Below are 23,405 nucleotides of genomic sequence, written 5' to 3'. Positions count from 1 at the left end.
CATCGTTTGACATGTTTCTATGAACTTTACGGATACAATTTGGATTTTTTTGTCTTCCTGTTTTGACTGCGTTTGAGCCTGTGGATTACTGAAGAAAATGCGTGAACAAAACAGAGGTTTTTGTATATAAAGAGACTTTATCGAACAAAAGAAACATTTATTGAGTAAATTAATGTCTGCTGAGTGCAACCATATGAAGATCATCAAAGGTAAGAGATTCATTTTATCTCTATTTCTGACTGACTGTTCTACTTGGCTGGTTACTGTTTGTAATGAATTGTCTAGTGGTCTATGTTCTCAAATAATCGTAAGGTATGCTTTCGCCGTAAAGCATTTTTAAAATCTGACACCGTGGTTGGATTCACAAGACGTTCATCTTTAAACCTATGTAAAATATGTTTTGTTTTCTGAATTTTTATAATGAGTATTTCTGTATTTGAATTTGGCGCCCAGCAGTTTCACTGGCTGTTGAAGAGATGGGACGCTAACGTCCCACATACCCAAGAGAGGTTAACTGCTCACAAGTGAACCATGAAGGATATCGCTGCTGTGCGAAAGGTCTTCAGACCCTGTCGAGAGGTTGAGTACTAAGGTTTTATTTTTGTATCGAAATTCCTTATCTACTCCTCAGTCTGTTGCTTCACGGCTAGCTTTTGATACTTGGTTAAGCTAACTTGGCTAGATCACTGAGGCGCAAGCTATCCGCACTAGCATACCCTACCTGCAACATGGTAGCATTGTCATCTCACCTCTCGTGTAGTTTAACCTACGTTCACCCGTTCTGTTAACTACACCGACCAGCTCAGCCTCATGGCGCCCTTGTTTACGGGAGCACTCTGAAAGTTAACTCTGCCACCACGTGGTTTCCTTCAGTCAGCACTGAGCTAGCCATGGCGTACCATGAGGTAGCTGCTAGCGCCCCACCCCTTCACCACGAGGTAGCTGTTAGCTAGCTAACGCCCAACTAGCCTCACGGCTATATTATTGCTAGCTGTTAGTATCAAGGCTTCTAACTAGCTAGCTTCGTACGCCGTTTACACTTTGTTACTATAACAGACGCTGCTCGGTCCCCCTAGCAAGCCTCATTCCTCACAATGTCCACTGCTACCCCGTCCAGGGACGAGCATAGCACTCGAACCCCCACGTTCATGTACCTGTAGGTCCATGATTGCAGCTTTCAGTTATTGGCAGCAGAGAACTGGAAGGAAAGGCGGCCAGATGAGGAATAGGCTTTGGGGGTGACCAGTGAAATATACCTGCTGGAGCGCGTGCTACGGGTGGGTGCTGCTATGGTGACCAGTGAGCTAAGGTAAGGTGGGGCTTTACCTAGCAGAGACTTGTAGATGACCTGGAGCCACAGTGGGTTTGGCGGCGACTATGAAGCAAGGGCCAGCCAACGAGAGCGTACAGGTCGCAGTGGTGGGTAGTATATGGGGCTTTGGTGACAAAACAGATGGCACTGTGATATACTGCATCCAATTTGTTGATATACTGCATCCAAGTGTTGGAGGGTATTTTGTAAATGACATTGTAAATGACATTGCCGAAGTCGAGGATCGGTAGGATGGTCAGTTTTACGAGGGTAACCCAATCATTGGCCCAGGTCAACTTTTTTTCCCATTGTCACACCTTGGAGCCTATAGCTTTTCGTCTGTCGCTTCCCCTGAAGGGCGTTGTCCAGTACACACAGTGGACTTGGATTGTAGTAGGGCTTGGGCAAGCGTGTCATGCTCTTCGCTCATTAGGCAACCGCCCTTCAGAAGTGGGTGGGGACCCCCTTTTTACATTTACTTTTTCTCTTTGACTATGTCCTAACGGTTCAGGGGGACTATTATATGTTTTTATAATGCTAGGGTGGTAGCCTTTGGATTGGTCTGGAAGTGTCCTCTCCTGGTGTTTACCTCTTGGGCACTGTTTTTGGGACATACACATGACCAAAAGTATGTGGACACCTGTCGAACATCTCCTTCAAAATCATGGAAATGAATATGGAGTTGGTTCCCCCTTTGCTGCTATAACAGGCTTCCACTCTTCTGGGAAGGCTTTCCACTAGATGTTGGAACATTGCTGCAGGGACTTGCGTCTATTCAGCCAATTGAGCATTAATGAGGTTGGGCACTGATTTTGGGCGATTAAGCCTGGCTCGCAGTTGGCGTTCCAATTCATCCCAAACATGTTCGATAGAGTTGAGGTCAGGGCTATGTGCAGGCCAGTCAAGTTCTTCCACACCTATCTCGACAAACCATTTCTGTACGGACCTCACTTTGTGCACAGGGCCATTGTCATGCTGAAACAAGGGCCTTCCCCAAACTGTTCGTCTAGATTGTCATTGTATTCTGTAGCATTAAGATTTCCCTTCACTGGAACTAAGGGGCCGAGCCCAAACCATGAAAAACAGCCCCAGACCATTGTTCCTCCTCCACCAAAATTTACAGTTGGCACTATGCTTTGGGGCAGGTAGCGTTCTACTGGCATCCGCCAAACCCAGATTCTTCCGTCGGACTGCCAGATGGTGAAGTGTGATTCATCACTCCAGAGAACACGTTTCCACTGCTCCAGAGAACAATGTCGGCTAGCTTTACACAACTCCAGCCGACGCTTGGCATTGCGCATGGTGATCTTAGGCTTGTGTGCGGCTGCTCGGCCATGGAAACACATTTCATGAAGCTCCTGATGAACAGTTCTTGTGCGGACGTTGCTTCCAGAGGCAGTTTGGAACTCGGTAGTGAGTGTTGCACTTTTTACCCGCTATGCGCTTCAGCACTCGGCGGTCCCGTTCTGTGAGCTTGTGTTGGCTACCACTTCACGGCTGAGCCGTTGTTGCTCCTTGACGTTTCCACTTCACAATAACAGCACTTACAGTTGACCGGGGCAGTTCTAGCAGGGCATATATTTTATCAACTTACTTGTTGGCAAGGTAAAATCCTATGACAGTGCTACGTTGAAAATCACTGAGCTCTTCCGTAAGGCCATTCTACTGCCAATGTCTTGATTTTATACACCTGTCAGCAACGGGTGTGGCTGAAATATCCAAATCTTTTTAAATCATACTTTTGCATATAGTGTATTTCATTGAACTGAGATTTTAAAAGCCACGTATTGGGCTTCACCTCACTTTGTTACGAGGTTCTTCCCAATGGGTTGTTTCTGCACCTTCTTGGTGTGTACTCTCAGTAACGGGACCTCTGAGGGTTGGTGATGTTGGGCCTACCCTGGCTTCGGACAGCATGTTTTTTGCGATAGGGGAGTTGGCCATATCCCCATATGTGATACATGGAAATTAGTATTTGAAAGAGAACTTAATGTTACTTGCGTAACCTGGTCCTCTGATAATATGAGTAAGATGCATCACCGCATTCCCCTGCTCGCAAGGGCGTGAGGAAGAGAAGCATGCTTGAGAATAAGTAGAGGGCGGGAGTGGCTCCTTTTAAAGAGCAACTGCCCCTAAAAACCAACTTCACATTTAGGAAACAGCTTATGGTCGGTGAGTCAGAAACATTTGATTATACTGTCAAAATTGACTAGAGTGTAAATACGATCATTCTTGTTATAAAGTCTGTCTCGTCAGAAACAGAATTTTATGACTGCATCACAAAGTAAATGAAGGTTGGGTTTGTTTCAATCCTGCCCACAGCTGGCAGTAATCATCAATTTGGAGTACAGGTGCATGTGACCCAAACGCAATGTTCGTGGTTAATTTGGGTCGACTTTGGAAACCCTATGGGGGTAGTTAGGGACCATTGGTAAATTTCACAATGTACAAGGGACAATATATAAAAACTCCTCCAAATTGACTTAAAAACCTCAAATCAATTACAAATTGTAGAATTTCATATACAAATATTGAAAGCATTTAATGAGAAAATGAATGATGCAAATTTGAAAAACGAGGCCAAATCAGGAAGTGCAGTCGTCCTTTTAGAAAGGTGAGGGTCTCGCCTCATTCAAGTAGGCGATCCTAAACGAATCCCCATATGTGATATATCTCACTCATATTGTCCGAGAACCAGGATTACGGTAGTAACTTTACATTTCATTATTCTTCAAATACTATCTCAGCTATACCAAGCAAACAACCTGAAGTGTTTGAAAGAAAAAACAATCCTATTTGGACCCAGGTATGGTGTGGTGGGTGGTCCGGGTTTAGACAACCAACCTGGGGTCCTCGATCCAGAGGCCCAGCTGCCGCAGAACCTCTATGGTGGCCACCTCGCGGTTCAGCGTGTAGAAGTGGAGGCCCGGCACCTCGCCGCTCTCCAGGAGCACGCGGCACATGCCCACGGTCTGCTCAATGCCATAGTTGCGGATGGCTGCGTCGTTGTCCTTGATGGGCTCGATGACCCGCATGATCTCCTCAGGCACCTCCAGCTTAGACAACTTCACCAGCTGCCTTAGAGATTGGTAGCCCTGGAGGAAAGGAGGAATGATAACACACAAAACAAAACATACAAATACTTTAGAAAATCATTTCAAATACTTTAGCTGTGCTTGGTTGAGCTTGCCTTTTTAAAATTAAGCAAACCCCACCCACCAGGCACTCCAAATATATACTGCCCCTTATGGGAAAATGTCCCCTTGTCCGATGAATAATGTCTCGTTTTGGTATCGTCCCGGCCTTAGTACCTGGATAGGGAAGATGCCTGGTAGGATGGGGCAGGTGATCCCTATGGCCCTGCAATCTCTGACAAACTTGAGGAAGGTGTCGGCCCGGAAGAAGAGCTGGGTGATGATGAAGTCTGCACCGGCGTCCACTTTCTCCTTCAGGTGTCTCAGGTCCTCATCGTAGCCCTCTGCCTCTGGGTGGCCAGTAGGGTAGCCTGCCACAATACATGAGTTTTAATGTGCAGTGTGTGTGTGTACAGGTCACATTTTACCAACAACTTGAAGGACTAAATGGCTTTACGGGAGATAAAATGCTCACATCGTATAAGTAGGTAGAACAGCCTACTTTAAAGTCCTCCACAAATAACCTGATGAAAGGATACATTACTATAAAATGACAATATGCTGAAGCTTTGTAAAAAGAAAAAAAAGAAAAGAAAAATACGTAATTTTGCATCAATCATACCAGCCACACAGATGTCAAAGTAGTCATCAAACTCGCAGCGGATGTGTTTGACCAGGTCTGTGGCGTAGTTGAAGCCCCCTTCTTCCTCTTCCCAGTCAGCCCCTACGGGATCTATAAAGAGATCAGGAAAACATGGTGTTCAAAGGGAATTTGTCACAATAAGACGTAGCTCCACTTAAAAATATAAAAACGCAAGATGCAACAATTTCAAATATTTTACTAAGTTACAGTTCGGTGAAATCAGTCAATTGAAATACATTCATTAGGCCCTAATCTAAGATTTCACATGACTGGGAATACAGATATGCATCTGTTGGTCAAAGTTAAACCTTAAAAAAATAGTATATTTTTTGGATCAGAAAACCAGTCCATCTGGTGTGTCCACCATTTGCCTCGTTAATGGTATGGTTATGGTAAGTTGGCGCCGACAGACATGGCAGCTCTACTTCTAGCTCCTAAGCAACTTCGCAGTATTTCGTTTTTTGTGTGTTATTTCTTACATTATTAGCCCAGAATGTTTGTGTTATTACATACAACCAGAAATAACGTTTGAATATCAGAGTGGTGGTAACTCACCAGCATTACGACGAGGAATACAACTTTGCTGAATTGGATCCTTTGTTCAGACCCCCCAGGGCAATTAACTTTTCCCAGAGGCTGCTCCAAGACGCCGCCAGCGGAGAAGAAGTATTCGGAGTGGACTTCTAGTCCCACTCAGGAGGCGGGCACACCATCCACCGCTTCCTAGTATATTACTCGCTAATGTTCAGTCTCTGGACAATAAAGTAGACAAGCTCAGGGCGAGGATCTCCTTCCAGAGAGACTTCAGGGACCGTAACAGCCAGCTGGGTTCTCAGTTCACCGCGCAGACAGGAATAAAGAACTCTCCGGGAAGAAGAAGGGCGGGGATGTATGTTTCATGATTAACCACTCATAGTGTGATTGTGATAACATACAGACCCTCAAGTCCTTTTGCTCACCCGACCTAGAATACCTCAATTAAATTCCGACTCCATTTCCTCCCAAAATAGTTGTCTTTGGTTAGTTAAAGCTGTGTATATTCCCCCTTAAGCCGATACTCCCAACGACCCTCAAGGAACTACACTGGACTTTATGCAAACCACATATTCTGAGGCCGCATTTATTGTATCTGGGGATTTTAACAAAGCAAATTTGAGGAAAATACTACCGAAGTTCTATCAAACACATGGACTGCAGTACTCGCTTAGGAAAAACCCTCGAGATGCTTACAAGGCCCTCCCCCGACCTCCCTTCGGTAAATCAGATCACGACTATTTTGCTCCTCCCTTCCTATAGGCAGAAACTCAAACAGTAGGTACCCGTGCTAAGGTCTATTCAACGCTGGTTTGACCAATTGGAATCAATGCTTTAAGATTATATTGATCACGCGGACTGGGATATGTTCCGGGTAGCCTCAGAGAATAATATTGACATTTACACAGACACAGTGACTGAGTTCATAAGCAACTGTATAGGGGATGTTGCTCCCACGGTGTCTATTAAAACCTACCCAAACCAGACACGTGGATAGATGGCAGCATTCGCGCAAAACTGAAAGGGAAAACCAGCCACGTCGCGGACACCAACGTGTCCGCTCCCGGACAAGCTAAACACCTTCTTCGCCCACTTCGAGGATAACACAGTGCCACCGACGCAACCGCTACCAAGGACAGTGGGCTCTCATTCTCTGTGGCTGACGTGAGTAAGACATTTAAGCGGGTTAACCTTCGCAAGGCTGCCGGCCCAGACGGCATCCCTAGCCGCGTCCCCAGAGCATGCGCAGACCAGCTAGATCAAGTGTTAACGGACATATTCAATCTCTCCCTATACCAGTCTGCTGTCTGTCCCCACTTGCTTCAAGATGTCCATCTTAGTTCCTGTACCCAAGAAAGCAAAGGTAACTAAATGACCATCACCCTGTAGCACTCACTTCTGTCATCATGAAGTGCATTGAGAGGCTAGTTAAGGATCATATCACCTCTACCTTATCCGATACCCTAGACCCACTTCAATTTGCTTACCGCCCCAATAGATCCACAGACGATGGAATCGCTATTACACTGCCCTATCCCATCTGGACAAGAGGAATACCGACGTCAGAATCCTGTTCATTGACTATAGCTAAGCATTCAATACCATAGTATCCTCCAAGCTCATCATTAAGCGCAGGGCCCTGGGTCTGAACCCAACCCTTTGCAACTGGGTCCTAGAACTCCTGACGGGCTGCCCCCAGGTGGTGAAAGTAGGAAACAACACCTCCACTTTGCTGATACTCAACACAGGGGCGTGCTCATCCCCCTCCTGTACCCCCTGTTCACCCATGACTGTGTGGCCACGCACATCTCCAACTCAATCTTCAAGTTTGCAGATGACACAACAGTAGCATAATTGAAAACCAACAATGACGAGACAGCCTACAGGCACGAGGTGAGGGCCCTAGCGGAGAGGCGCCAGGAAAATAACCTCTCCCTCAACATCAACAAAACAAACAAGCTGATCGTGGACTTCAGGAAACAGCAGAGGGAGCACACCCCTATTCACACTGACGGGACCGCAGGGGAGAAGGTTCCTCAGCGTACATATCACTGACAATCTGAAATGGTCCACCCACACAGACAGTGTGGTGAAGAAGGCACAACAGGGCTCTCCAGAGGGTGGTACAGTCTGCACAACACATCACTGGGGCCACACTGACTGCCCTCGAGGACACCTACAGCACCCGATGTCACAGGAAGGCCAAACATTATCCAGAACACGAGGTCAGTAAAGGTGCATCAAAGCTGGGACAGAGAGACTGAAAAACAGCTTCAATCTCAAGGCCATCAGACTCTTAAATAGCCATCACTAACCAGCTACGACCCGGCTACTCAACCCTGCACCTTAGAGGCTGCTGCCTTATATACATAGACATGGAATCAATGGCCACTTTAATAATGTTAACAAACTGCTTTACTCATCTCATATGTATATACTGTATTCTACTCTATTTCAGTCAATGCCACTTTAGATGTGCGTTGTTGTGAATTGTTAGATACCTCTGCATTGTTTATGATATCAAGATGGCATAGCAGTCAGACGTCCTTTGTCCTCATCTTGTCGTGTCCCGTGTATATATATATATATATATTTACATCTTTCATATTTTATTTTCCAAAAACTCAACTTCAAAACACTCTCCTGTAACCCGCCTCGCCAATTTAAATTTAAAAAAGTATTATTTACCTCAAATATGAAATCCACAATAGAAGCTAGCCAGAAGCTAGCAAGTTTACTGGCTAACGTTAGTATTCAGCTAACCACGGTTTGTGGTCATCAGCTATCCTTTAGCTCGAAAAGCTATTGCCAGTTTTGTACAACGCGACTCAGACCAGAGCATACCAGACCTATTTTCTCTTCATATCCCCGGATTGTAACCGCAAGCTCTGGACATTTACACCTGGATCTCGCAGCTAGCTAGCTGCTATCCGAGTGGCTATTGGCTTACGTCGGTCCCGGAGCAAACATCAATTATTCCGGAGCTAGCCAGCTGAAGAGTTCCATCAGCCACTCCTGGGCTACAATCACCTATCCGGACCCGTTTTACTGCCGATGCGGAGCCCCACCGGGCCTTCACGACTGGACTACCGACGTTATCTGCCCGAGAGAGTTATCCAACTGGCCCCTCTGTCACGACGTTACCTGAACGCCCATCTGCGGCCCGCTAATCGTTAGCGGTCTTATCAGCTGCTATCGGAATAGGTCTATCGGACAATTTTTTCTTGGGTCACTATAACTATTTTACCAATTAGATTGATCCCCTCTACCACACGGAACCCCACTAATCTTCCGACGGAAACGCACAAGGTGGCTAAAAACAGACCTCCATCCTACGCTAGCTTGCTACCGATGGCCAGGCTAGCTGTCTGAATTGCCGTTACCCCAACCAACCTCACTACTCACTGGACCCTTATGATCACTCGACTAAGCATGCCTCTCCTTAATGTCAATATGCCTTGTCCATTGCTGTTTGTTGGATTATTTCACTGTAGAGCCTCTAGCCGTGCTCATTATACCTTATCCAACCTTTCAGTTCCACCACCCACACATGCGATGACATCACCTGGTTTCAATGATGTTTCTAGAGACAATATCTCTCTCATCACTCAATACCTAGGTTTACCTCCACTGTATTCACATCCTACCATACCTTTGTCTGTACTTATCCTACTCCTCCTCTGTTCCTCTGGTGATGTAGAGGTGAATCCAGGCCCTGCAGTGCCTAGCTCCACTCCTATTCCCCAGGCACTCTCTTTTGATGACTTCTGTAACCGTAATAGCCTTGGTTTCATGCATGTTAACATTAGAAGCCTCCTCCCTAAGTTTGTTTTATTCACTGCTTTAGCACACTCTGCCAACCCGGATGTTCTAGCCGTGTCTGAATCCTGGCTTAGGAAAACCACCCAAAATTCTGAAATCTCCATCCTTAACTACAACATTTTCAGACAAGCTAGAACGGCCAAAGGGGGCGGTGTTGCAATCTACTGCAAAGATAGCCTGCAGAGTTATGTCCTACTATCCAGGTCTGTAACCAAACAATTTGAACTTCTACTTTTAAAAATCCACCTCTCTAAAAACAAGTCTCTCACCATTGCCGCCTGCTATAGACCACCCTCTGTCCCCAGCTGTGCTCTGGACACCATATGTAAACTGATTGCCCCCCATCTATCTTCAGAGCCCGTGCTGCTAGGCGACCTAAACTGGAACATGCTTAACACCCCAGCCATCCTACAATCTAAGCTTGATGCCCTCAATCTCACACAATTTATCAATGAACCTACCAGGTACCACCCCAAAGCCGTAAACACGGGCACCCTCATAGATATCATCCTAACCAACTTGCCCTCTAAATACACCTCTGCTGTTTTCAACTAAGATCTCAGCGATCACTGCCTCATTGCCTGCATCCGTAATGGTTCAGCGGTCAAACGACCTCCACTCATCACTGTCAAACGCTCCCTGAAACACTTCAGCGAGCAGGCCTTTCTAATCGACCTGGCCGGGGTATCCTGGAAGGATATTGATCTCATCCCATCAGTAGAGGATGCCTGGTTATTTTTTTTTAATGCCTTCCTCACCATATTAAATAAGCATGCCCCAATCAAGAAATTTAGAACAGATATAGCCCTTGGTTCTCTCCAGACTTGACTGCCCTTAACCAACACAAAAACATCCTATGGCGTTCTGCATTAGCATTGAACAGCCCCCGTGATATGCAACTTTTCAGGGAAGCTAGAAACCAATATACACAGGCAGTTAGAAAAGCCAAGGCTAGCTTTTTCAAGCATTAGTTTGCTTCCTGCAACAAAAACTCAAAAGTTCTGGGACACTGTAAAGTCCATGGAGAATAAGAACACCTCTTCCCAGCTGCCCACTGCACTGAGGATAGGAAACACTGTCACCACCGATAAATCCACCATAATTGAGAATTTCGATAAGCATTTTTCTACGGCTGGCCATGCTTTCCACCTGACTACCCCTACCCCGGTCAACAGCACGGCACAGCAACTCGCCCAAGCCTTCCCCATTTCTCCTTCTCCCAAATCCAGTCAGCTGATGTTCTGAAAGAGCTGCAAAATCTGGACCCCTACAAATCAGCCGGGCTAGACAATCTGGACCCTTTCTTTCTAAAATGATCTGCCGAAATTGTTGCAACCCAAAGATTCACAAAGATTGGAAAGCAGCGGCGGTCATCCCCCTCTTCAAAGTGGGGGACACTCTTGACCCAAATTGCTACAGACCGATATCTATCCTACCCTGCTTTCTAAGGTCTTCGAAAGCCAAGTCAACAAACAGATTACAGACCATTTCGAATCCCACCATACCTTCTCCGCTATGCAATCTGGTTTCAGAGCTGGTCATGGGTGCACCTCAGCCACGCACAAGGTCCTAAACGATATCTTAACCGCCATCGATAAGAAACAATACTGTGCAGCCGTATTCATTGACCTGGCCATGGCTTTCGACTCTGTCAATCACCACATCCTCATCGGCAGACTCGATAGCCTTGGTTTCTCAAATGATTGCCTCGCCTGGTTCACCAACTACTTCTCTGATCGAGTTCAGTGTGTCAAATCGGAGGGCCTGTTGTCCGGGCCTCTGGCAGTCTCTATGGGGGTGCCACAGGGTTCAATTCTTGGACCGACTCTCTCTGTATACATCAATGATGTCGCTCTTGCTGCTGGTGAGTCTCTGATCCACCTCTACGCAGACGACACCATTCTGTATACTTCTGGCCCTTCTTTGGACACTGTGTTAACAACCCTCCAGACGAGCTTCAATGCCATACAACTCTCCTTCCGTAGCCTCCAATTGCTCTTAAATACAAATAAAACTAAATGCATGCTCTTCAACCGATCGCTGCCTGCACCTACCCGCCCGTCCAGCATCACTACTCTGGATGGTTCTGACTTAGGTAATTGTAGTTGTCCACATATTCTAGGTGTCTGTTTAGACTGTAAACTCTCCTTCCAGACTCTGCCCAAACAACTACCTCTCCCTCTACTGTATTTATTTACTTATTTTGCTCCTTTGCACCCCATTATGTCTATCTCTACTTTGCGCATTCTTCCACTGCAAATCTACCATTACAGTGTTTTACTTGCTTTATTGTATTTACTTCGCCACCATGGCCTTTTTTTGCCTTTACCTCCCTTATCTCACCTCACTTGCTCACATTGTATATAGACTTATTTTTCTACTGTATTATTGACTGTATGTTTGTTTTACTCCATGTGTAACTGTGTTGTTGTATGTGTCGAACTGCTTTGCTTTATCTTGGCCAGATCGCAATTGTAAATGAGAACTTGTTCTCAACTTGCCTACCTGGTTAAATAAAGGTTAAATAAAAAAATTGTTGGAGCTAGAAACACCAGCATTTCGCTACACCCGCAATTTAATCTGATAAATATCATTCATCATCATGGTATCTCTGTGCATGCAAATTGCCATCGACAAAATCAATTGTGTCCGTAGCTTATGCCTACCCATACCATAACCCGACCGCCACCATGGGGCACTCTGTTCACAGCGGTGACATCAGCAAACCGCTCACCCACACATCGCAATACACGCTGTCTGCCATCTGCCCGATACAGTTGAAACCGGGATTTATCCGTGAAGAGCACACTTCTCCAGCGTACCAGTGGCCATCGAAGGTGAGCATTTGTCCACTGAAGTCGGTTACGATGCTGAACTGCAGTCAGGTCAAGACCCTGGTGAGGACGACAAGCTTCTCTGAGATTGTATAGAAATTCTTTGGTTGTGCAAACCCAGTTTCATCAGCTGTCCAGGTGGCTGGTCTCAGACGATCCTGCAGGTAAAGAAGCCAGATGTGGAGGTCCTGAGATGGAGTGGTTACACGTGGTCTGCGCTTGTGAGGCCAGTTGGACATTATGCCAAATTCTCTAAAACAACATTTATGGTAGAGGAATGAACAATGAACATTCTCTGGCAACAGCTCTGGTGGACATTTCTGCAGTCAGCTTGCCAATTGCACACTCCCTCAAAACTTGATATGTGACAAAACTGTACATTGTAGAGGGGGCTTTTATTGTCCCCAGCACAAGGTGCACCTGTGTAATGACCATGTTGTTTAATCAGCTTCTTAAAATATGTCAAACCTGTCAGGTGGATAGATTCTTGGAAAATGAGAAACGCTCACTCACAGGGACTTAAACTAATTTGTGCATAAAGTTTGAGCAAAATAAGTTTTTTGTGCATACGGAACATTTCTGGGATCTTTTACTTCATCTCATAAAACATGTGACGAACACTTTACATGTTGCGTTTATATTTTTGCTCAGTATACACTACCGGTCAAAAGTTTTATTACACCTACTCATTCAAGGGTTTTTCATTTATTTGTACTATTTTCTACATTGTAGAATAATAGTGAAGACATCAAAACGATGAAATAACACATATGGGATCATGTAGTAACCAAAGAAAGTGTTACACAAATCAAAATATATTTTATATTTGAGATCCTTCAAAGTAGCCACCCTTTGCCTTGATGAAGGCTTTGCACACTCTTGGCATTATCTCAACCAGCTTCAGGAGGTAGTCACCTGGAATGTATTTCAATTAACAGGTGTGCCTTAAGTCAATTTGTGGAATTTCTTTCCATCTTAATGCGTTTGAGCCAATCAGTTGTGTTGTGACAAGGTAGGGGTGGTATACAGAAGATAGCCATATTTGGTTAAAGAACAAGTCCATATTATGGCGAGAACAGCTCAAATAAGCAATGAGAAACGACAGTCCATCATTACTTTAAGACATGTCAGTCGATGCGGAAAATTTGAAATACTTTGAAAGTTTTCAAGTGCAGTTACAAAAACCATCAAGCGCGATGATGAAACTGGCGCTTGATGGGGACCGCCATAGGAAAGGAAGAACCAGAGTTACCTCTGCTGCAGAAGATAAGTTCATTAGACTTTCCAGCCTCAGAAATTACAGCCCAAATAAATGCTTCAGAGTTCAAGTAACAGACACATCTGAACATCAACTGTTCAGAGGAAACTGTGTGAATCAGTCCTTCTGTGGTCGATTTCCTGCAAAGAAACCACTACTAAAGGACACCAATAAGAAGAAGAGACTTGCTTGGGCCAAGAAACACGAGCAATGGACATTAGACCGGTGGAAATCTGTCCTTTGGTCTGATGAGTCCAAATTGGAGATTTTTGGTTCCAACCGCCGTGTCTTTGTGAGACGCGGTGTGGGTGAACACGTGTATTTCCCACCGTAAAGCATGGAGGAGGTGGTGTTATGGTGTGGAGGTGCTTTGCTGGTGACACTGTCTGTGATTTAATTAGAATTCAAGGCACACTTAACCAGCATGGCTACCACAGCATTCTGCAGCGATACGCCATCCCATCTGGTTTGGGCTTAGTGGGCCTATCATTTGAGATGGTTTGGGATGAGTCGGAACGCAGAGTGAACGAAAAGCAGCCAACAAGTGCTCAGCATATGTGAGAACTCCTTCAAGACTGTTGGAAAAGCATTCCAGGTGAATCTGGTTAAGAGAATGCCAAGAGTGTGCAAAGCTGTCATCAAGGCAAAGAGTGGCTATTTGAAGAATCTCAAATATATTTTGATTTGTGTAACACTTTTTTGGTTACTAGATGATTCCATAGGTGTTATTTCATCGTTTTGATATCTTCACTATTATTCTACAATGTAGAAAATAGTAAAAATAAAGAAAAACCCTTGAATGAGTGGGTGTTCTAAAACTGTTGACGGGTAGTGTAGTGTCCATGTCCCTCTTGAAAAACGCTTCTTCTCAATGAGAAAAATCTGGATAAATAAGGGTTAAACTGAGACTCAACGATATGATTTTACCACAAGCCACAATGTGAACCAAAACAATTGCAGTGAGAGCGATGCAGGAGGCTGTAATTGTGAGCGATATGACATGGCCATGAGCAGCAATATGAACAAACATTTTTGCACATGTGCACAGGAATTCACTTCATTTAAAAAAAATATCAGGCAGACCCTCAGGCTATTGGAATACAATACCAAAGCGCACACACAAACACTCCTACAATAGACTAACCATGCTCTGGGTAGAAGAGCAGGGTTGTCCCTAAGATCTAGGATCAGCTCACCCTACCCAAATTCTAACCTTAACCGCTAAGAGGAAAATATGACAACTGCCCTTAGACCTGTGCAACGTCACCCTACTCGATGTGGCCCTACCTCCTCTTAGAGCCATGATGTTCTTCAGGCCAAGGTGTTTGGCTTTGCTCAGGTACCCAGTGATCTTTTCTTTGGTCTGGTTGCAGCAGGTCAGGTGCAGGACGCTCTCCAGGCCACAGTAGTTGACCGCTGTGCTGGCAATCATCATAGAGGAGGTCTCCTTGTCCGAACCTGGGTCCCCCGCCGGATGCCAGGTAACATCTATGAACAGGGGCCCCCCAGAGCCCATGCGATCAAATCTGAATGGGAAAAATGGGAGAGAGAAGATGTGGCTAGTTAGTAGCTGCTTTTAGCAACTAGTATTTACACGTTACTAGAGTTGCTGGGAATTGGCTGGCAAAAAAAACGGAATAGTCCACCAGAAGTTCAATACATTTCCATTTCAAAATGTCGATTGTCCGTAGGCTTGGTCCTTATGCATGAATTTGAGAAGAAAAAAAAAACATGTATTTTTAGCATATAATTAAACAGAATTTCCAAACGTGGATCTGTTGTCGATGCATGCAGCAGCGCCTCAGCTAGGTCAAATCCTCTCTGCTTACCTCATGTCAAAATAAAAGTCCCTCACAAATCCTTGTTTTTTTTGTGCATGTATGGCACACATTCATGATGTAGACCCAATTTCTCTACACTTACAACAGACCCACGTTTGGAAAGTCTGTTTAATGTATGTTCTATTAGATGTTTTTTCTCAATTTCCCTCCTGCATAAGGACCAATCCTACGGACAAATCGGGAGAGTAAGTAAACTATTCCGGCAGACTATTCCGTTTTTTTGCAAGCTAATTTCTAGCAATGCTAGTGTGTAAATACTAGTGGTGCTAAAAGTAAGTAGTTAGTTAGCAGTATAGCGAGCAGATCCAAACCACTTGCTTACAGCTGCACTAGGAACGGACAGGCTTCCTGTGTAGATTAAGACAACGTGGAGCCGGCGCAAGATATGGCTCGGAAAACGTACCTCAATCCAGGAATGAGAAATACGGTGTACTCTGAAATTGTCCCATTATCCCAACTGTTACAGAGAATATTGAACAACTGCTAAAAACTATCAGTTATACAATCTTCTCGGTGTAACAGTTGGGATAATGGGACAATTCGCAGTACATGCATTTCTCATCCCTGGATCGAGGTACATTTTCCAAGCCATATCTCGCACGGGCTCCGCTGTGTCTTAATCTACACAGGAACCCTGTCCGTTCCTAGTGCAGCTAGCTGCTAATGTCAAACTCTGACCTCGTTTTGAGTTACTAGCTAGAACAAGCCAACGGCAAATTAGTTTAAGCTACAGACCTAGAGACGAGATTGACAGCCCCACTGGCAGTACGAGGCGGGAAGAACTCTAGGGAAAACCAGTGGTCGCCTGACTCTGTCCGCCGGCGCATCTTGTCCCGTAGCCTTTCCGTGCGGTAGGCAGCCAGCACAGGTGTCGAGGAGCGAGAGCTCTCCTTGGAACTCTCGCCGCCGCTGCTCGTGCCACTCGAGTCGCTTTTGGTGCATGTTCGCCAGGTGTCATCGACTCGCTGCACATTATTCACCATGCTGCTGCAGAATAAAAACAATGTTTGACTCCCAAACTGTCCTGAGTGTGCTAAAACTGAAGTTCTCTCTCTCTCTCTCTCACACAAACACACAAATGGGCATTCCTGGTGAAAACGTGAAAGACATGCTAGCCAGCATTCAACACTGCTTGCTAGCTAGCTGTTGTTGAACAGAATGTATGTAGGTAAATTAGAGACAAGTGTACAAGAATATATGATTTGCACATGTAAAATATGAGTTGTACCTGTATAATCAGTTTTGTAGTTGCAAAAATGTAACTTATTTTGAGAATAAATGCTGATCTTAATTTTCTTTGTACATAAAGTTTCCACCATTGTTTCCTATGACCAAAAATAGTTTCTGGACATCAGAACAGCTATCACTAACCTCATTTGGACGAGGACTTCTACTTCAATGAGTCGGAGGCGAAAGACATATTGATTATCCCGGACCAGGCCCGAATCCCAGACACTCGTAGAAGGCGCTATAGAGGCTGGCATGTGGGCACCCCAGTGTGACTATGGCGGTGAAATAATAAAATCGCTTCTACCCTCTGTTCTATTGGTGAAAGTGAAATCACTGGAGACTAAACTGGACAAGCTCCGAATGAGACCATCCTATCAACAGGACATTAAGAACTGTAATATACCTATATGTTTCTCTGAGTCATGGCTGAACAAGCATATGGATAATATACAGTTGAAGTTTACATACACCTTAGCCAAATACATTTAAACTCAGTTTTTCACACTTCCTGACATTTAATCCCAGTAAAAATTCCCTGTCTTAGGTCAGTTAGGATCACCACTTTATTTTAAGAATGTGAAATGTCAGAATAATAGTATAGAGAATGATTTATTTCAGCTTTTATTTATTTCATCACAATCCCAGTAGGTCAGAAGTTTCCATACACTCAATTAGTATTTGGTAGCATTGCCTTTAAATTGTTTAACTTTGGTCAAACGTTTTAGGTCACCTCCCACAAGAAGTTTGGTGAATTTTGGCCCATTCCTCCTGACAGCGCTGGTGTAACTGAGTCAGGTTTGTAGGCCTCCGTGCACCAGTCCCTCCTGCAGCAAAGCACCCCCACAACATGATGCTGCCACCCCCGTGCTTGACGGTTGGGATGGTGTTCTTCGGCTTGCAAGCCTCCCCCTTTTTCCTCCAAACATAACGATGGTCATTATGGCCAAACAGTTCTATTTTTGTTTCCTCAGACCAGAGGACATTTCTCCAAATAGGACGTAAACTTCTGACCCACTGGAATTGTGATACAGTGAATTACAAGTGAAATAATCTGTCTGTAAACAACTGTTGGAAAAATTACTTGTGTCATGCACAAAGTACATGTTCTAACCAACTTGCCAAAACTATCGTTTGTTCACAAGAAATCTGTGGAGTGGTTGATAAACGAGTTTTAATGACTCCAACCTAAGTGTATGTAAACTTCCGACTTCACCTGTAAATCTAGCTGTTTCTTTCTATGCATTAGCAGGACAGAATGTAAGAGAACAGTAAGATCCGGGGTGGTGGTGGGGGTCTCTTTATTAACAACAGCTGGTGCGCAATCTCTAATATTAAGGAAGTCTCAAGGTTCTGCTCGCCTGAGTTGGAATACCTTATGATAAACTGTAGACCATACTATTTAATAATTGAGTTTCTGTATTTTTCGTAGCTGTCTATTTACCACCGCCAACCAATGCTGCCACTAAGACTGCACTCAACGAGCTGTATAGGGCCATAAGCGAACAAGAAAATGCTCATCCAGAGGCGGTGCACCTGGTGGCTGGAGATTTTAATGCAGGAAAACACCTGTTTTATCAGCATGCCACCTGTGCAACTAGAGTAGAAAAATCTCTAGATCACCTTTACGCAACACAAAGCTCTTCCCTACCCTCCATTTGGCAAATCGGACCATAACTCTATAGTCCTTATTCCTGCTTACAAGCAAAAACTCAAAACAGGAAGTACCAGTGACATGCTCAATACGGAAGTGGTCAGATGAAGCGGATGCCAAGCTACAGGACTGTTTTGCTCGCGCAGACTGGAATATGTTCTGGGATTCATCCGACGGAATTGAGTAGTCTACCACAACTGTCACCGGCTTCATTAATAAGTGCATCGATGACGTTGTTCCCATAGTGAACATACGTACATATCCCAACCAGAAGCCATGGATTACAGGCAACATCCGAGTTAAATGTTAGAGCTGCCGCTTTTAAAGGGAGCAGACACTATCCGGACATTTATAAGAAATCCCACTACGCCCTACGACGAACCATCAAAACAGGCAAAGCGTAAATACAGGACTATGATCGAAACTTACTACATTGGCTCTCACGCTCGTCAGAGGTGGCAAGGCTTGGAAACTTTCACAGTTTACAAAAGGGAAACCCAGCCAAGAGCTGCCCAGTGACAAGTCTACCAGATGAGTTCAATGCCTTCTTTGCTCACTTCGAGGCAAGCAACACTGAACCATGTATGAGAGCACCAGCTGTTCCGGGCGACTGTATGATCGCGCACTCCGTAGCCGATGTGAGTAAGACCTTTCAAACAGGTTCAACATTCACAAGGCTGCAGGGCCAGACAGATTACCAGGACGCATTCGCAGTGCATGTGCTGACCAGATGGCAAGTATTTTCACTGACATTTTCAACCTCTTTCTGACCCATTCTGGAATACCCACGTTTCAAGCAAACCACCATAGTCCTTGTGCCTAAGAAAGCCACAGTAAACTGTCTAAATGACTACCGCCCCATAGCACTCACATCTGTACCCATGAAATGATTTGAAAGGCTGGTCATGGCTCACACCATCATTTCAGACACACTTTCCCACCTGGACAAAAGGAACACCTACGTGAGCGTACTGTTCATTGACTATAGCTCAGCGTTCAACACCATAGTGCCCTCCAAGCTCCTCACTAAGCTTAGGACACCTCCCTCTGCAACTGGATCCTTGACATCCTGATGGCCACCCCCAGGTGGTGAGGGTAGGCAACAACACATCTGCCACGCTGACCCTCAACACAAGAGCCACTCAGGAGTGCGTGCCCAGTCCCCTCCTGTACTCCCTACCACGACTGTGTGGCCACGCACAACTCCAACGCCATCACTAAGTTTGGCGACAAAACAACGGTAGCATGCCTGATCACCGACGATGATGACAGCCTATTAGGAAGGTGGTCAGAGACTTGGTAGTCTGGCACCAGGACAACAACATCTCCCTCAGCATGGGCAAGACAAAAAGGTGTTTATCATGGACTACAGGAAATGGAGGGTCGAACATGCCGAAATTCACCTCGACAGGGCTGTAGTAGAGAAGGTCAAGAGCTTCATGTTCCTTGGTGTCCACATCACTAAGGAACTATTATGATCTAAACACCAGCACAGCTGACAATGCCCCTACCCCCCCAGGAGGCTGAAAATATTTGGCATGGGCCCTCTTATCCTCAAAAAGTTCTACAGCTGCACCATTGAGAGCATCTTGACTGGCTGCATCACCGCTTGGTTTGGCAACTGCTCAGCATTCGACTGCAAGGCACTACAGAGGGTAGTGCGTACTGCCCAGTACATCACTGGGGCCATACTCCTTGCCATCCAGGACCTCTATACCAGGCGGTGTCAGACAAAGGCCCTAAAAATATTCAAAGACTCAAACCACCAAGCACAAATGCAATGATATACATTTTATTGGCTTGCTATATGAGCTGCTTTTCCTGAAAATGTATCTGACATAGCTAGCTAGTTGTTGTTGTAGTGCAATGTCCATTAAATGTTACAGCCCCAACATGATCATGTAGTCATGCATCTGCAGACCAGCGAGGAGGAGAAAAGCCTGCTTTGGGTGAGAGATCACATTTACAGGAAATGCAGCTCTAATAGCAAGCCAATTACAATGATAGACATTTTTTGGTTTGACATTGACATCTAGGTATCTAATATTTTTTTTTACATAGGTGTAGCGGTTTGCTCTCATCTCGTCTGGGCACTGCAACATCCAAATTGAAGCAACTGCACATTTAATCTTCTTTCCCATCCACTCGTCTTGATTCTACAGGGAGCTAGCCTTTTCTCTTCAAAACATCATTAGCAAGCTAGCTAATGTTAGCCAACTTGAGCATAGATCTCAGCTTGCTACCTAGCAAAGCCAACCAACTGTCTACACACCAAATAAACACAGCAAACAATTATTTCCTAAACTAATGTTAGTCTCAAGCATTTGAAAAGTACATAGCTAGACCAATTGCTCTGTTACACAATGTAAAGAACCACTAGATACAGGCTAGCCAGAACGCTCAAATGCTAGCTAGGTAACCAGCCATGTTATTTCGATTGAGAAGAGGCAATGCCTTTCTGTAGCTTTCAAATTCTGTTAATATCATTTAGTAATTTTAACACATTTTATCCATATTAGCACAGTGGAAAACGTGCTTCCAGACCAGAACCCTGGCACCCTGTTTGAAAGCACATTCCAGAATGACAACACCTCACCTTATTGGTCAGAAGAATATGCCCGCCCACCAGAGCTCTCTTATTTTTCTCTGCTGCTGCTTTACATTTTTATTGGCAGATCGCAACCAACTGACAGGTGCATACACCGCCACCTACTGTACTGGAGTGTGAGGCCGGTCACAACCTAACTAACCCTGAATAAAATAATTCCCTACAAACCTCACTACTACCATCATTCCCATCCAAAATACCACATAATTCCCATTCCATCAAACCTCTGACCCTATCAAACAACCTCTCCCTTTCTACATCATACATTTCACAAAATAATAATACACGATCAACCGTTTCCTCTACCATTCAGCCATTACACATTCCAGTACCATGTTTCCCTATGAATTTTAGAGGAATTCAATCCCATATGCCCATATCTCATCCTGCACAACATAACTTCCTCCCTTCTGTTCCCATTATGACACCATCTCCCGTACAGATTTCCTTGTACTATAGAAAAGTCAGCCCTTACTACTTTTATCCCATTATCTCTGCCAGCAATCTAATACATTTTTCCGAATCAATGTTTCAATTTCCCCTCTACCCAACTGCACCTGTATATCCACAATATTATTTTCCCTGATTTTTTTTGCTATTATATCTACTATATAATTTCCATAAACTGTATTCGCCAGAATCCAACAGAACTTAATTGTAATACCATTTATTTGTAAGCCCAACAGCATCATTATTTTTTAACCATAAATCCTCACGTTCTGACTTACCAGATCTTAAACTACAGGAACTGACGCAGAGTCCCAAAATATTAATACTCTTCCTGGTTGCACCTCCTATTGCAATCCAACAATTATTGCAAGCATTTCTGTTGAATATACAGATAGATAATTTGATAGTCTCCAGCATAGATTAACATCCAACTCAGGAATAAACACACTTGCAGTCTTACCGTTCATGGGATCCTTTGAACCATCAAGGCAAGAATCAATCTGAATACTAACATATTGATCCACTACTGTTCCTACACTATCTTCTTCACACCACTGTTTATTTTCTTCGATCAGGCTTACAGTAGATCAACATGTGGTCTTGTATAAAACCACAGTGGCACATTTCCTATTGCTACAGATGGCCCTATAACAAGGTCCCTGAGTCCATATTCATCAACTCTTTTCCCAATCTCTGGGCCAAAACACCTCTTTTGATATCGTTCATTATTCCCAGCAGTCTTCCAATACTGTCAGTGCAGCATGATCTACACTTCAGTCTTGCCCAGTATGCCAGGGCTAGCTTAACTCATCTAAGGGATAGAGGCATTTCCCCAGTATCTACTTGTAAAGCCTCAAACGGTGTAGTTCTAAAATGTACCAGCGCACATCCTGAGTGCCCTTGCTTGCATCCTATCGAGGCACAACAGCGACGTAAAAGCAGCAGAACCATATTCAAAGCGCCCATAATCTACGGACGATCTCATCAAAGTACAATAAATATTCAGTAAAGACTGCCTATCTGCCCCCCAATCAACCCAACTATTGTCCTCATAAGATGTAATACCTTCTTCCCTTTAGTCTCAATACAGGTAATATAACGTAAGCTTTTGTAAGCTTTTCATCAAACCATAGCCCCAAATACTTCAATTCTGTTACCCTTTCCATTCGTTCTCCATATTATCGAACACTGACATCTTCCTTCCTCTTTTTGTTAGCAAACAACATCTGGAAAGATATAGATACACAGATAACTTGAAACGCCATGATAAGGACCATTATTTTACTGCTACAACAGCACCTTGCATTTTCTCTATTACATAAGGAATATTTCTCCCTCTTTTCCAAAATGGCACCACCATCTGCATTTAAGGCCGCCCCTATACCCTGTCCGATATCCCCAAAGATACAGTATCATCAATCATCCATGTGAACAAGATAGGACTAATAGCACTACCTTGTGGAGTTCCATTTTCCACCTCTTATTCTCTTATTAAATCTGATCCAACCCTGACCTGGAAGGTTCAGTCAAACAAGAAATCCATAATCCAGTTGTCCATTCCCCCACTAATACCCTTTCCATTTCATCAGTAGACCTTCCCACCACATTGTATCAGATGCTTTTTCAATGTCCAACTATACTATTGACATCACTTCCTTCCTTGCCAAAGCTTTGGTCAACTCAGTACTAACTGTAACCAATGCATTAAGGGTAGTCCTTTTCTGAATCCACTCTGGTATAGACTTAGGACCTTTTGTTCCAGAAAATACAGCAATCTGCCTACAACTTTTCCATTAATTGACATAGAGAACTTACATCAAATCTGCTGCTTGCTTATTTATTTATTTTTTTACCGCTACAAAACTTTCGCCACAGGTTAGTCGCTAAATTAGTGCCAAAACAGATTTGACATCGGCAAATGTAGTTTTGATTCAGCACATACTCTACACAGACCGGTCAGCATTACCAATCTGCAGTAGACCTATATGCAAATAGACCATTGCCATATATGGATCTGTGCCCTTTACTTTGAACTTACAACTGTGGTTCTTAGTAGATGTGCTTGTTTTGAGATCAAAACAAGAGCCG

General features: G+C 44.4%; 1 protein-coding gene across 3 annotated transcripts in view; it reads right to left on the bottom strand.

The window, feature by feature from the left end:
* LOC129824390 (methylenetetrahydrofolate reductase (NADPH)-like) overlaps nt 1-23,405 on the bottom strand; it is a 29,956-nt gene that overhangs the window by 5,290 nt on the left and 1,261 nt on the right. For 2 of the 3 annotated variants that reach the window (XM_055883998.1, XM_055883989.1), the window contains exons 2-6: nt 16,114-16,365; nt 14,825-15,063; nt 5,069-5,179; nt 4,624-4,817; nt 4,157-4,407 (exon numbers count right to left, since the gene is read on the bottom strand). In XM_055883998.1, the coding sequence (XP_055739973.1) occupies nt 4,157-4,407; nt 4,624-4,817; nt 5,069-5,179; nt 14,825-15,063; nt 16,114-16,361 (1,043 nt within the window). In that variant the 5' untranslated portion in view covers nt 16,362-16,365. The remainder of the gene's footprint in view (nt 1-4,156; nt 4,408-4,623; nt 4,818-5,068; nt 5,180-14,824; nt 15,064-16,113; nt 16,366-23,405) is intronic. The other variant, XM_055884007.1, reaches the window with a different exon arrangement.

This window comes from Salvelinus fontinalis, chromosome 2 (assembly GCF_029448725.1).
Source record: "Salvelinus fontinalis isolate EN_2023a chromosome 2, ASM2944872v1, whole genome shotgun sequence".
Classification (NCBI taxonomy): domain Eukaryota; kingdom Metazoa; phylum Chordata; class Actinopteri; order Salmoniformes; family Salmonidae; genus Salvelinus; species Salvelinus fontinalis.
Note: the sequence above shows the minus strand (reverse complement) of the source record. Positions and strands in the feature narration are given on the sequence as shown.